The 14,963-nt window shown below is 44.8% G+C and overlaps 1 protein-coding gene across 1 annotated transcript in view; it reads right to left on the reverse strand.

Moving 5' to 3' along the window:
* RPS6KC1 (ribosomal protein S6 kinase C1) overlaps positions 1–971 on the reverse strand; it is a 106,862-nt gene extending 105,891 nt beyond the window's left edge. Inside the window, exon 1 of the mRNA XM_074949272.1 lies at positions 847–971. Coding sequence (XP_074805373.1) covers positions 847–951 — 105 coding nt within the window. The 5' untranslated portion in view covers positions 952–971. The remainder of the gene's footprint in view (positions 1–846) is intronic.
* Between the last annotated feature and the right edge of the window lie 13,992 nt (positions 972–14,963).

Genomic DNA, 14,963 nt, shown 5'->3' on the forward strand with positions numbered 1-14,963 from the left:
TCTGGGCCCTCTGTTGGGAGAAGCTCTGTGATGGGGTGGATACTTTCTGCCTGGGGCCATATTCCCAGAGGCAGGTCCGGGATTGGCAGGGAGGAGGGAGGGATACTCTCTGCCCTCCCCCCATTCAGTGGCATGTCCAGGACTGGTGGGGAGGGAAGGAGGGATGCTCTCTATCCTCATCCCCCCCCTTCACAGGGGAAGATTGGGGGGGACGGCTGCTCTCTGCCTGCTGCCATTCACAGGGGCAGGTTGGGGATGGAGGGAGGGAGAGATGCTCTCTGACCCTCCCCCCCCTTCAGAGGGGCAGGAAGGAATGCTCTCTGCTCCCCTCCCATTCACAGTGGCATGTCCAAGACTGGGGGGGGGGGGGCCAGGAGGAGGGAGGGATGTTCTCTGCCTGCCCCCATTCACAGGGGCAGATCGGGGACTGGGGGTGGGAGGAAGGGAGGGATGCTCTCTGCCTGCCCCCATTCACAGGGGCAGGTCAGGGATTGGGGGTGGGAGGAAGGGAGGGATGCTCTCTGCCTGCCCCCATTCACAGGGGCAGGTCAGGGATTGGGGGTGGGAGGAAGGGAGGGATGCTCTCTGCCTGCCCCCATTCACAGGGGCAGGTCGGGGATTGGGGGTGGGAGAGATGCTCTCTGCCCCCCGCCCCGCATTCACAGTGGCATGTCCGGGACTAGGGAGGGGGGGAGGCAGGGATGCTCTCTGCCCCCCACCCCCCATTCACAGAGGCAGGTCGGGGGCTGGGGGGAAGGGGTTGCTCTAAGCCCGCCCTGCTCCCGGCCCTTTGGGAGCGACCCGCTAAGAGCGGAGCTGTCCAGGTCCCCGCCGCCCCGGACTCACCCGAGCGGTGACCTTATACACGGTGTATCCCCGGGGGTGGCGCTGGGGCTCGGTGACCGTGTAGAACCGGGCCAGCTCCCCCGCTAGCTCCCGGGGGCAGCTCATGCTGGCCCCGCCGCTCAGAGCCGCTGCGATCCACTCCCGGGTCAGGCCTCAGCTGGAGGCGGAAGCAGCTCCGAGAAACTCCCCTCCCTTCTCCCCGGGGAGGCTGCCGGAGACCAGGCGCGCCCCACCCACCCCCCGAACCCCAATCCGGAGCCGCCCGAGCCGTGCACACAGCCAGGGAGGCTGGGCTGCAAGGCCGGATCCGTGACCTGTGGGGACAGAGCGTGTTGCTCCGTTTCAGCCAGCCGCCCGCACTGCCCATAGCATTGCCGTGGAGTCCCGAGCCAGCGGCCTTCAACCCACCGGCGGGGACAGCGGCAGCAGCCCCGCTGCTTAGACAGCTTTAAAACCACAAACGTGGCTTCGCCTTGTGCAGCTGCTGCGGCGCCTGGCACCGGATCGGCGGCTCCGAGAGCGAGGCGTGTTCCCAGGGCCTGGGCACCACGGAGCAGCTGTGGTGGCGCTGAAGCTTGTAGCTACTGGGTCGGTGAACAATGGTTTTAGTAGGCAAAGAATCCTGGGGCACCCTATAGACTAAGAGACGTGTTGGAGCATAAGCTTTCGTGGATGAATACCCACTTCGTCGGATGCATGCAATGGTTTTAGTACTTTGTTTCCATAGCATCTTGCATCCAAAGCACCGCACCTTACAAGTATCGGCTAGTTAAACGTCCTGGAGGGCGGATGTGAGATAAGCATTTTACAGGTGGGCAAAGGGAGACAGTTTTTTCTACCATGGGAAAACCAGGGTCATTTTAGGATTTGTCTTCATTAGAGGTCGGTTTATCTTTGGTTAATTAGCAGTGAACCCGAGCTTTAAAAACAAATAGAGTGCAGGCATGATTTAAATGTTCAGAAACATTCTAATTAAATGTGAGTTAACACCTTAACAACTAGGTCCTGTCTGGACTAAGACTGGCCTCATTTTTGAATGTGTCTTAAAACACAAACCCGTTTTCCTAATATAGGCACAGTTCTGATGTATAACAAAGCTCAGCTAACTGACTTTGTTAATCCTGGGGATGGAGGGAGGAGAGTTTAAGGTTAACCATACCCAGCTAACATGCTTTAGCCATGACTGTCTTTGACTATGCTAGGTGCTAAGTGATGTTTAAAAACATGTTAATTAAAACATGTAAACATGTTAAGGTATGTTTTAAAACCACCCCTACCTCATCACCCTGTGCCCACATTGCAGAATGGCTGTGTTACCAGCACTCAAGCTTTAGCATCTACAGTGCACCACGTTTTGCTCTTATTGTGGACAAGGTGCGTATCATGTTTAAGAACATATTAGCTGGCCATGGTTAACTTTGGGGTTAAACTTTCATGCTTGGAACATTGTCTACCCTACTGGGGAGGAAAAGGAGTACAGACAAAAGTAACCTTTGAACTGCAGGCAGAGGCAGGGGGGAGTGGAGTCTCATAGCATGGAGTACACTACTGGTGCAAATAGTACAAAGGCAAGGGATACAAATTTGGATGTATTATACAGATTGACTTGGGATATATTATGCAGTCTTTTTTCTCCAGGGATTCAAGGAATGGATTCCAGATTAATTGAAATGCCCATTTTCCCCTGCATATAGTAAAAAGTCTTCCCTAGAAGACTTTGGTCACACAGACTTGAAATCCGTATTGCATTAGTTTCCCAGATTTCCATGTAATCTTGTAACCTTTCAAAGAAAGCTAACAAAACAAATACTTTTGCATAGGTTTTTGGAGGGAATACAATTATGTACTGAGGTAAGCAAGCAAAGGTTAAGTGTTAACTGAAATCTTCAGGATTTGCTGATAGTTATTGATACTGTACCAATAGGTTGCCTGGTTTTGGTCAGAAACTGTATCCTAATACATTTTACATTTAGGTACTTGCATATATTGAAGAGACTATCTTCATGTAAGTAAAATCTTCACAAAGCAATCCATACCACTGACATTCTCTTTCAGAGAGAGTCATAAAAAAGTGTAGGAATGGAAGGAACCTCAAGAGGTCATCTAGTTTAGTCCTGCTTAGTGCAGGGAGCTAGATGTACCTCCTACCTAGACTATCCCAGACAGGTGTTTGTCCAAAAACTTGTTCTTAAAAACCCCCAATGATGTGGATTCCACAACCTCCCTTGGAAGCCTATTCTGGTGCTTAACTATCCTTGTAGTTAGAAATTTTTTCCTAATATCTAATCGAAATCTCCCTTGTTGCAGATTAAGTCAATTATTTCTTGTCCTACTCTCGGTGGACATAGTTTACTTTGTTTATTCTATATTACAAAAATACACCACAATTTTTAAAGGGTGAAATTAACAAGAGCCTACCTGTTGTTCAATAATGTTGCTTTTATATTGCATCCCTTCTCCTCCTTCTACCATCCTCAGCATGTGCTTTGTTTAGAAATCTCTGAGGCATGGTTCTTGTATTCATGCATGTCTGTAAAGCACCAAGCTAACATGTGGCAAGATACAGTGCAATTATAGAAATAATGAGGTACACTATTTGGATTTACAAAGGAGCACACTTTTATTCTATGAAGATATACACTTGGATGATGGGATTATGAGGATGTACATACCTTCAGTGCTACCAGCTAATTCGAGTCATAAATAAACTTAGTTCATTTCATACTTTAGATGAACAGTAAGAATCTGTTCTTTTTATAATTAAAATCACGCAGTAGCAGATTCATTCTATTTTTAAACAGTCTCTTATTAGCAAGTTATGCAGAAGATCTACATGAGATCAGAGACTCCCATAAACAAAAAAATACCAAGTGAGGTTCCTTTTTAAAAGAAAAGAGGCTCTCTTCTTCTGAAGCTCACAACAGGCAAGCCTTTTCTTCAAGGAAAATTGCACTGCATCTTGAATCTTACAACCTTCTCAATCATCTGACAGTTTAAATATTTTAATGAAAGTTCTGTACTACAATATTTAAGTTATTTTTCCATGACTATATTGGTCAGATTTGTTTCTGAATTTTTAAGTGTAGTTCTGCTTATTTTCAAATGTGATTTGTGATTTCACACGATTTGCTGTTTGAGCACTGGAATAGGACACTTCAATCATAATATCTATTACCAATACTTTAGATTTGAATATTTCTTTTCCCCCTTTCCCATTTCTGATCATTCTTTTTAGATGGCCTTAACATTTTCATCTTACACAGCTCGTAATTTACTGCAGAGATTCTTTGTCCTTTTGTACTTTACAGTCAAAAAGTCAGAACTGCTCTGTGTATCCAAGCTGACCACATTGTGAGCATTTCCTTATGACAAAAGGACAGCTTACAGTCAGACTCTGCCACCCTTACACGTGCTGAGTGGTACCTTACTCTATGTATAGTTAATGGGCCTTCAGGGAATAAGGTGCTACTCAATGTGAATGAGGGTGGGAAAGTCTGGTTCTTAAGGAGAGGGAAAACTTTTCTTCTCACTGCAGTAGAAGTGGTCTTTTTAGCATTTTTTAAAATTAGATATGCTGATCTCTGGAGGAGTGCATTTCCATGAGACTTGCGTGCTCTATTGAAAAAGTCACATATTTTTCAGAGAGAGGGAGATCTTGTCCACTATACATTTTCACAAGGCTCTGGTGGCAAATCATTCACTTCAGGCAAGCAAGCATCAAAAAGAACTCCTCAGAGATCATTTGCTCTTGTTCTGGGGAAGTGATAAACATGCCCCCAGTCCAAAAGACTAGAGTTCATCCCATGGAGTCCTGGGATAAAGATTGCTTTCCTATATAGATAGTTATGCAACTAGAGTCTGCACAAAGGATGCCTTCCAGCAGCAGACCCTCTATTTGGGGTCCTCTTAATGAAGAAGGTCTAAGGAAAAAAAATAAAGTAGCCAGGTAGGAGTCTCTTACAGGTTTGGAAGGAAAAAAAAATTGAGCCCAGAAAAATTCTCTTCCCTATCTTTCTCCTGTTTTACCCCCAGGAAGCTAGCCAGATTACATTTGCAGAGACACTCAGAAAGCTAAAATGTGGTTGCGGATGAAAATAAAGCCTTTTAAACAAGAAACCCAAACTTTCTAACATGATGGACTATGGTCTGCAAATGTCCTCCCCATCCGGCAGCTATTCTAACCCAGAACCTGAGAGGGTTTTCATATAATAAAGTGAGTAGACAAACATTTATGGCGTAACTCCATCAAGAAGTAGTAGTTTTTAATCTTGTAAAATCACCTGGGAAAGGGCACATACACAAGCCATTGGAACTACAGCCCGCACAGATTAATCCATGGTGAATACTGAAGTGGAGCTTATTTAAATCCAAATAGTCAGCACAGCTGTGTACCAAGAGTGCCTCTCCTTTTTAAAATGTGGGTACACTGCAAATGATATTTTGTTCCTTCAGTTATTAACAAGTCAGAACACTGTACATAATAGTGCTTTGTGGTGGCGGGGGGCGGTAATTCTTGTAATCCTCTGGAAATGCACCAATGTCTCTAGTTCTTCCATTACTAAGTCATGGGAAAGTGTAAGTCAGAAAGTGACACTCTTTGACAGCTACTTCTCGAAGAGACTTCTTGAAAAGGAGAAACTGGAAGACTGTATTTGAACTTTTACAAACATTATTCTCTCATCCTAATCGGTCAGTATGCTGGTTCAAAATAAATTAATCCTATCTATAAAAAGAAAGAGGAGCTGGTGTGATGCTCCCTGGGGGTACCCAGGGTTGTGAGGCACCTCACCATCAGCCCTTAGCAAGAAGCCTTGGCTGTGCCTGCTGTGGATCAGTTCCTTGAAACCACCAGCCTCTGGCAATACAAATGCTACCTTCCAGGCCTTTGCAGGAGTCACTGTGGTTAACTTGTACAGACAAAGACATACACCAACCCCCAAGTCCTCTGACCGTTCCCGGACAGCTCCTTGTCCACCGGACACTCACACCATTACCAGGCCTGCTGTTCCTTAAGGAACAGTACACACCAGCTGGTAAGATTCAACTCAGGACCATCTCTTTATATAACCCCACAGCACTTAGATATATTCATAGTGAAAACAAGCATATGTTTATTACTCGAAGAACAAAGATTCAAGGGATAGTGAGTAAGAATAATAGAAATAAAATCTCATCCAAAATTCCCTCCAGTGTTTTCAGCCAAGCCTGGTTGAAACCCCCTTTTCATGAAGCAAACTCACTGTCCATTTATTTCTTAGCTGAAGGATGACAGGATGTCCTCTCTGTCCCCAAATGTACTAGAGCAAACCTTTGATGTGCATCTCAAAATAGGGTTCTTCCCCCAAACCCAGTTTACTTCTTCAAAGAGAGAAAAGTAACAGGAAGTTTTCACAACCATTCATTAGCATTTGGTTCAGACTGATAAGAGAAGACCCATTGTGAACCATACAGTACTTACTCCTGGGGGAATTCTGTGCCACTGTGCACACACAGAATTCATGTCCCCCTGCAGATTTTTTTTCTCTGCAGAAAATGCATTTTGCTGGAGAGGCACTGCAGTTATGCCTTTTACCCTCCAAGGGCTGCTGTGGCACCAGAACGGAGAGCAGCCGGCTAGGAGGAAAGGCTGCATTCCTCACAGCACCCTGCCTGTGGGGCCAGGTGAGGAGTCATGGGATATGGGGGGGGGGGGGGACAGACAGAGCGGGGCAGACAGGACTGCTGCGGGGGGTCACAGACTAGGGTTCAGAAGGGCAAGTGTGGGAGACAGACTGAGGCAGGGGTCAAATGGGAGTGGGGATGCAGTGACACATGGGGACAGAGGGTGGATGAGTCGGGGGGGGCAGGGCCACATGGCAACGCGGTGGGGGGGTGGCTGAGTGGAGGTGCAGGGCCACATGGGGATGGTGGAAGAGGGAGTGCAGGGACACATGGGGACAGGGGCAATGTGCCTGACTGAATGGGAGAGGCTATGGGTCAGCCAGGGTCTGCATAGGGGAGGCTCCCCAACAACCTAAAAATCCCTCCCCCGAAAAAAACCTGTTTCATACTTCTCCCACCCACACCCAATAACCCACCAGGTTCACTCTCAGGCTCCTTCCCTCTCAATTATTTCCCTGTCCCTCAGCTCCTCTGTTAAATCTGACTCCCCCAAGCCTTTGCACTGCTTCAGAAGGGAGCAGGAAATACATTTCTATATTGAGTAATAATTCATTTAAACTACAAAGTTCTGTATTAGTATGCCTAGTAAGGAATCTATTTGTCAAAAAAATATTTCCTGAATCTTTTTTGTTGTCTATATTGTTAGAGACATACTTGCTAACAGGTATTTTGAAATAAATTACCAAAATAATTGAAAACAGTGTGATTATATTGTGTTATTTTGACAAATAAAATATGCAGAATTTTTAAATATTGTGCACAGAATTTTTAATTTTTTGACAGAGAATTCCTCCAGGAGCAAATACTAAATTTACATGTAAAGAGACAGATAGGTTTTTTGTCTGACAAAAAACCGTTCATCTGTTTTTCACCTTTGCTGGTGACCTGGCCCTAGACACAGACATTAAGAACATAATTTTAACTGTATATACATAATTAGGGCCCTACGAAATTAATGGCCATGAAAAACACATCACAGACTGTGAAATCCAGTCTTCCCCCATGAAATCTGGTCTTTTGTGTGTGCTTTTACCCTATCCTATACAGATTTCACAGGTGAGACTAGCATTTCTCAAACTGGGGGTCCTGACCCAAAAGGGAGTTGCAGGGGGGTGTGGGGGGGTCACAAGGTTATGGGGGGGGTATAGTATTGCCACCTGTCCTTCTGTACTGCCTTCAGAGCTGGGCAGCCGGAGAGCGGCAGCTGTTGGCCAAGTGCCCAGCTCTGAAGGCAGTGCCCCACCAGCAGCAGCGCAGAAGTAAGGGTGGCAATACATTACCATGCCACCCTTACTTCTGCGTCGCTGCCTTCAGAGCTGGGTGGCGGGAGAGTGGCGGCTGCTGACTGAGGGCCCAGCTCTGCAGGCAGCAGCGCAGAAGTAAGGGTGGCAATGCCACACCATGCCATCCTTAGTCCTGTGCTGCTGCTGGCAGCGGCTATGCCTTCAGAGCTGGGATCCCAGCCAGCATCCACTGCTCTCCAGCCTCCCAGCTCTGAAGGCAGCACCGCCACCTGCAGCGGTGCAGAAGTAAGGGTAGCAGTACTGCAACACCTCCTACAATAACCTTGCAACTACCCCACAACTCCTTTTTGGGTCAGGATCCCGACAGCTACAACACTGTGAAATTTCAGATTTAAATAGATGAAATCTGAAATTTACTATTTTTAAAATCGTGACTGTGAAATTGACCAAAATGGACCGTGAATTTGGGAGGGCCCTATAAATAACTCCTTACACAACATCCATACATGCATTTTACAGTGATATTGATGACCACTGTGACACCAGCTTTTATTTGAGTCTTTACATGACACGATTTGGTGAATTAGAATGTACATACCAGATGCCGGAGATTCTGTGCCACTTCCCAGTTGGCACTAAGAGGTTCCTGGGTCACAGCTGGTCCTTTGGAAACTTATAACTACAGAACAGTAGCAGGGCCATAGTTCCAAGAATGGCATCTAACACTGCCTTAGTAACCCCAATGAAACTTTCCATTGGGAGTCTTATATGGTCTCAAAAAAATCTGCATGTGGCAAGAGGGAATTTGAAAGTTCAGGTTTCAGAGTAGCAGCCGTGTTAGTCTGTATTCACAGAAAGAAAAGGAGTACTTGTGGCACCTTAGAGACTAATCAATTTATTTGAGCATAAGCTTTCGTGAGCTACAGAATGCATCTGATGAAGTGAGCTGTAGCTCACGAAAGCTTATGCTCAAATAAATTGGTTAGTCTCTAAGGTGCCACAAGTAATCCTTTTCTTTTTTTGAAAGTTCAGTTACTGTAAGAAGCAGATTTGAGTGATATCATGGCTGCAAGGTACAATACCCAAGTCCTTCTGTTGGTGTATATTAGTTATATTTTCTCTTTGCTATCTTAGAGATGTTTCCTCTGTGTGATCCTAATAGAGACTCTTGTCTATATGTAGATAGTTGTTTTTCCTTTTGCAGTAACTACCTGGGTTCTTACCTAGATATTATTAAATTTGGTAATTTACTGCTAGCAAAAGGTGAAATATTGCGGACTGTTAGCCATAGAAGTTTTCCCTTACAGCTCTGCCAATTGGCCTAAACCCTTCTGTGAAGCAGTGAGGTTTATTAATTCAACCTCCCGTTAAATCCTTGGCCTTTCCAAGATTGTCAGAAAGGTGCCCGTTGCCAAAAAGAGGGATAACCTTTTTGTTAAAGCACAAAACTGGGAATCTCTCAACCAGCCTCAACTATACAGAAAAACTGTAGTGGGTAAATTAGATATGGAGCATTGTATTGGTGACAAATATTCCTCAATAGACATCCCTCTGTTTTGTATTATGAACATTTTTTCTGGTTTTCAGATTCATCAATGTAATTTGTCTTTTATCACGTGTATTTTCTGGGAATTTAAGAAAATGATCCAGATATATTGAGTTGACTTTTATAAGGGTTACATTGGATGAGCTGGATACATGTTTACATATTTGAAAGTGGCAGTTTGACAAAATTTGAGATCTTGTTTTTCCAAGTGATGTTCTCTGTCCAGTTTGCTGGTCTCAGCTCATGTTGTTGTATAAGAAAAGTAACCTTAATGCAACATTATGGTTGAGACAGTAAATGCACAAAAGTGCAGAAATTTAAAGGTTTTAACCTCACAGCAGCCACAACTCTTGCATACTTGCACATGAGTAATATTTCATTTTACAGTCTATTTCAGTCTAATTATTTATTATATATGCTCAGAGTAGCTAGATTAAAGTCACTGTGGGAACCAGAACTTCGAGTTTTGGCAAGTTTCTACAACTTTCAAACCTAAAGTTAAATTAACAATTTGCTTGCATGAATTTCTTTGTTCTCTGCAACAAATTAACAAGGGACAGCACAAGGGAAAGAGGGGAAAATATTTAGAAGAGAAAAAAGTAAAGTGCATTTACTTGCCTCCACATAATCAAGCCATTTCAACTCATGTGGGGTTTTGATCAACACATCACAGGATGTATTTATACGCCAATATGTACAAACTTTGAAACTGCACATGCCAACATGATTCAAGGGAAGCCATCAGATTTGCTATGACTTTAAGACAGAGGGGAACCCAGAGACCAATGATGGAAGGAGCCTGAGGAGATTATGTGTTTGCAGACATCCAGATATAAAAAGCCAATAATGAAGTAACTTGTTAAGGCAAATACTTAGTATGAGTTTACTACCAAGTTTAACTCGTTTATTATTGGTTTTCAGTTATTCCCTAAAACATAGCAATATACAAATTTCTCACTCACCAAAGACTATCACATGCTAGATCTAAAGTTATGAAACCAAACCGTTTAGATTATTGCATTGCAAGAGGACATCTAAACCCCACGTTTTCTGCCATGCAATAGTTTCAGAGCTAGGTGGAGACAAAGCATGACAGAGTTTGCCCACAAGCTCATTTTGGAGGAAAGATACATTGCTGAAATCAGAGGTTTAAAATTAAAGTGCCTTCTCAGCTATAATGGAGTGTATATTGGGAAACTGAAGGAATATTCCAGTTTTCCATTTTTTCCACCCCTCTTTGATTTAGTCCTACATTTAGTTTATAAGAGCTAAAAAACTCTTACCAGTGAAGCTGCAGCTGCTGTTATCCTAATGTTGTTTCCATGACCTGATGAAGTATGCTGTTTTCAAATGCTTGCCCATTTTGTTTTTGTGAGTTAGTTCACCAGAGTACTTACACTAATAAGAGTGGGGGTTGTTTAGTTATTTTATAGTCTACTGGAGACATTTACTACTTTCTTTTTGCATATGACAAAGGAAAATGGTCATAAAGTCAGCAGAATTCAAAGGTGCTGGAACTAGGGTTGCTGCAGCACCCCCTGGCTTGAAGTGGTTTCCATCTCTACAGGGTTTACAGTTTGGTTCAATGGCTCTCAGCACCCTCGACTATAAAACGTGTTCCAGCACCCCTGGTAGTACTGATGTGGGAGGGACACTCCTTCAGCAGAGAAACAGCTCCTCAATAATCAAAACATCTCCCCAGTTAGTTGGTAGCATCCATCTATTAGGGAGTTTCAAAACTTAAAGTGACTAATAGGATGTTTAGGCAATAAGAATTATAGAGATACCATCTTGAAGAATACGCCTTAACTCTTTTCTATACATGGAAATGCATTAAATGCTTAGAGCTAGGGATTTCCCCAAGTTTTGTAATAAAGAGGGGAGCAAACTATCTGTTACAAAGTAACACCTCTTGGCTTAGATCAATGTAGGGAGTAGTAGTTCAAGGGAACAGCTGTGATAAGAAGCCATTTGAATGGATTAGTCTTTTACTTACCCTTTGTTTTGCCTAGTGCCTAACAAACCTTTCCCTGTAGCGAGGACATATCATTACTTTCCTTGAGGCCGACCTCTTTGTTTTTCCTGCTTCTCCTTCCTTTAAGCTTTTGACATACTTTTACCAACTTTTAAACTACTTTTTCCTCCTTCCTCACCAAAATTCCCAGTGTAGTCCTATTAAAATATTACTACTGAGCAAAGGCCTTTTAAAGTGACAGCAGCACAGATGTGTTGAATATAGTACTAAGTATCAATACAGTAACTGTTTAAATTCCATGTGAAACTTCCCTTTGCTAGGAAAATGGTTTAATAGTAGTTTGCTGTAATTATTTCTTATTTGTCCCCCATCTCACAGAAAGATATATAACTAACAGAGATTATTGGAAGGTACTGCATTTGGAGAAGCAAATTAAGAATTAATGAGCACTTTTAAAACTGAGGTGTCTTAAGTAAAATTACCTTTGAAAAATAAATAGCCAAAGTGGACTTGATATGGTAACCACCCTGAACCTCCTTAACTCAATGACATCTCAGTTTGTAAGCATGCTCCCCCACCCTCCATACTGGGAAAACTTTAGAAATGTTTAATAAGTTACATGTAACAAACAACTGCAGTATGGAGATACCATACCGTTCTTGGTTTTAGTTCCCATGTAGTATTTGCACTGTTTCCCACTCCATCAGACCCCATCATATTCTCATGTCTTCTCTGCATGCTATTTATCTTCACATTCTGTTAAGCTGCACACCTGCATTGGATTTGTCGTTAAACCCCACCAATGTAGCTCTTAACCTTCTACTTACATTACATATATTGATACTTTGATAGAAATGAAGTAGATGTTTCTTTATACCAGGAATTGAATAAAAATATGTGTTTGTATGCAAAATCTTTCACCGGTAGGGCCCCACCAAATTCATGGCCATGAAAAACACGGCACGAACCGTGAAATCTGGTCTTTTGTGTGTTTTTACCCTATACTATACAGATTTAATGGAGGAGACCCACGTTTCTCAAATTGGGGGTCCTGACCCAAAAGGGAGTTGTAGGGGGGTCACAAGTTTATTTTAGAGGGGTCACAGTATTGCCACTCTTACTTCTGAGCTGCTTTCAGAGCTGGGCAGCAAGAGGGTTGCGGCTGTTGGCTGGGCACCGAGCTCTGAAGGCAGCACACCACCACCAGCAGCGCAGAAGTAAGGGTGGCAATACCATACCAGGCCTTTACTTCTGCGCTGCCTTCAGAGCTGGGCTCCTGGCCAACAACTGCCCCTGTCTAGCTGCTCAGCTCTGAAGGCAGCGCCGCCACCAGCAGCAGTGCAGAAGTAAGGGTAGCAGTACCACAACCCCCCTACAATAACCTTGCGACCCCCCCACAACTCCTTTTTGGGTCAGGACCCCTACAATTACAACATCCTGAAATCTCAAATTTAAATAGCTGAAATCATGAAATTTACAATTTTTAAAATCCTATGACCATGAAATTGACCAAAATGGACCATGAATTTGGTATGGCCCTCTTCATAGGAGCTGATTTTCCAAACTCGTGCATACAGGCAGATCCCATGCACCCTTGTGGAGCCCCATTGTCTTAAAGGGACTCTGCAGTGGACTCAGGGGCCTGCCTACACAGAGCAGCTTGCAGGATGAGGGTCATGTTCTGTAGTACCTCAGAAAGCACTTTAAAGTGAGTCACTCATAATCTACAGTGAATAGAAAAGGCTTATTTTTATGTACATAATTTATGTAGTGCCTGTCACTGAAAATGCACCTTGCTGCTGTACAAGAATATAAATGAAGTGTCTAATAATCTGTCCCTCCTCCTCAAGACACTTTACTTCCTCATCAGGAAGATATTGGCAGGGAGCTCTGACCCCTTCCCTCTTCCTCATACCAAAACTCTATTCCTCCTCTTCTTCACTGCACCACGACCCCCTTCTGACAACAAAAATTACTACATGACCCCAGGAGGGGGACCAAAGCTCGAGCCCCACCCACCCAAGGGTTTCAGCCCCAGATGAGGGGGCCTGTAATCTGAGCCCCGCCACCCAGGCTGAAGCCCTCGGGCTTCAGCTTTGGCCCAGGGTGGTGGGGCTCGGGTTTCGGCCCTGGGTCCCAGCAAGTCAAACACCAGCCCTGGAAACCCCATTAAAACGTGTTCGAGACCCACTTTGGGGTCCCAACCCACAGTTTGAGAACCGCTGTACTAGCGGTCTATAAAACTAGCCAGAGATGACCCACGCCTGCTGACAGTGGGGGGGACAGTGAGGGCAGCCAGCTTCAGCAGTGTTACTTAGCATGCTTAGTCCGCGTTCCCATACTTAGTACAAGCCAAACAGCAAATGGCCACGTGACCCTGCATGCCCCTCATGCGTTGCCTCTGAAACTAGCATGAGAAAATTGGTGGAGCTATTCTGCAATGGCAAGAGGAGGGACTAGATCAGGGGTCGGCAACCTTTGGCATGCGGCCCATCAGGGTAATCCGCTGGCGGGCCGCGAGACATGTTGTTACATTGACTGTCCGCAGGCATGGCCCCCCACAGCTCCCAGTGGCTCAGTTCCCGCAGCTCTTGGCCAATGGGAGCTGCGGGAACAGTGAACTGCAGCCACTGGGAGCTGCAGGGGGGCTGTGCCTGCAGGTCAACGTAAATACAATGTCTCACGGCCTGCCAGCGGATTACCCTGATGGGCCGCATGCGGAAGGTTGCCAACCCCTGGACTAGATGATCTAATGCACACATCTCAGACAGTGGTGCTATGATGTATAACATATGCCGTGGTATTGGAACATAATATCACAGCATTGCGTCAAAGGAGATTATCCTACTGGAATAAGTTCTAAAGCTGTACACCAAAGTGCAGAACGTATCTGAAAATCATACTGTAAAACCGTAAGTGTTTAAAAATTGTGAGACAACCCCCCTAGAATCATGAGGTCTTTTTAACAATAATACATTTGTGATTCTTATTATTTTCCTTCTGGTTTCAGAACATTTAGGGTTCATGTTTTCAAGCTTTTCTCTGAAATCCTGGGGGCTGCGAACTTAGATGTTTTAAAAATGAAAGCTGAGATTCTCACCTGATCCCAGGACTCCAGATGCTGGAGCTGTAAGAAAAGCATCAAATACTGTGTGACTCACAATAACATTGTGAGTGTTGCCAACTGTTAAGTCTCCAGTGGAAACCATGAACACTAGTAGGTGGCAGAGTAAAGTCACCCAATCCCCAGGCATTTCTGGACAAGGTAAATCACTGAGGATAAACGTGAGGCTTGGGGCACCCTCTGCCCTTAGGGTAGCATGACAGAGAGCAGACAGACAGAGCCCTAGGGAGCACAGGGCGTTCTTAGTTACTAGTCACCATTCCAGAGTTGCAACTAAGTCACACATTAAAATAAAGGCCTCTGAGCCTTGCAATGTGCCCAGAGCAAAGATGGCTACCAAGCTTCAGCCCTTAACTACCATGGCCTCTCTGCCCGGCTTCAGCCCTAAATCAAGATGGCCCCCAGTCGCCTACCCTTAACCAAGATGGCCGTCCGCCAGTCAAGAAACGGAGCCTGAGCCCTAAACCAAGATGGCCGCTGATCTTCAGCTCTCTGAATAGGCCAGATTCCCTTAACAAACATGGCCTCCGGGAACGGTTCCTAGCGGGGCGAGGCGGTAGAACTACG

Source organism: Natator depressus, chromosome 3, assembly GCF_965152275.1.
Source record: "Natator depressus isolate rNatDep1 chromosome 3, rNatDep2.hap1, whole genome shotgun sequence".
NCBI lineage: Eukaryota > Metazoa > Chordata > Testudines > Cheloniidae > Natator > Natator depressus.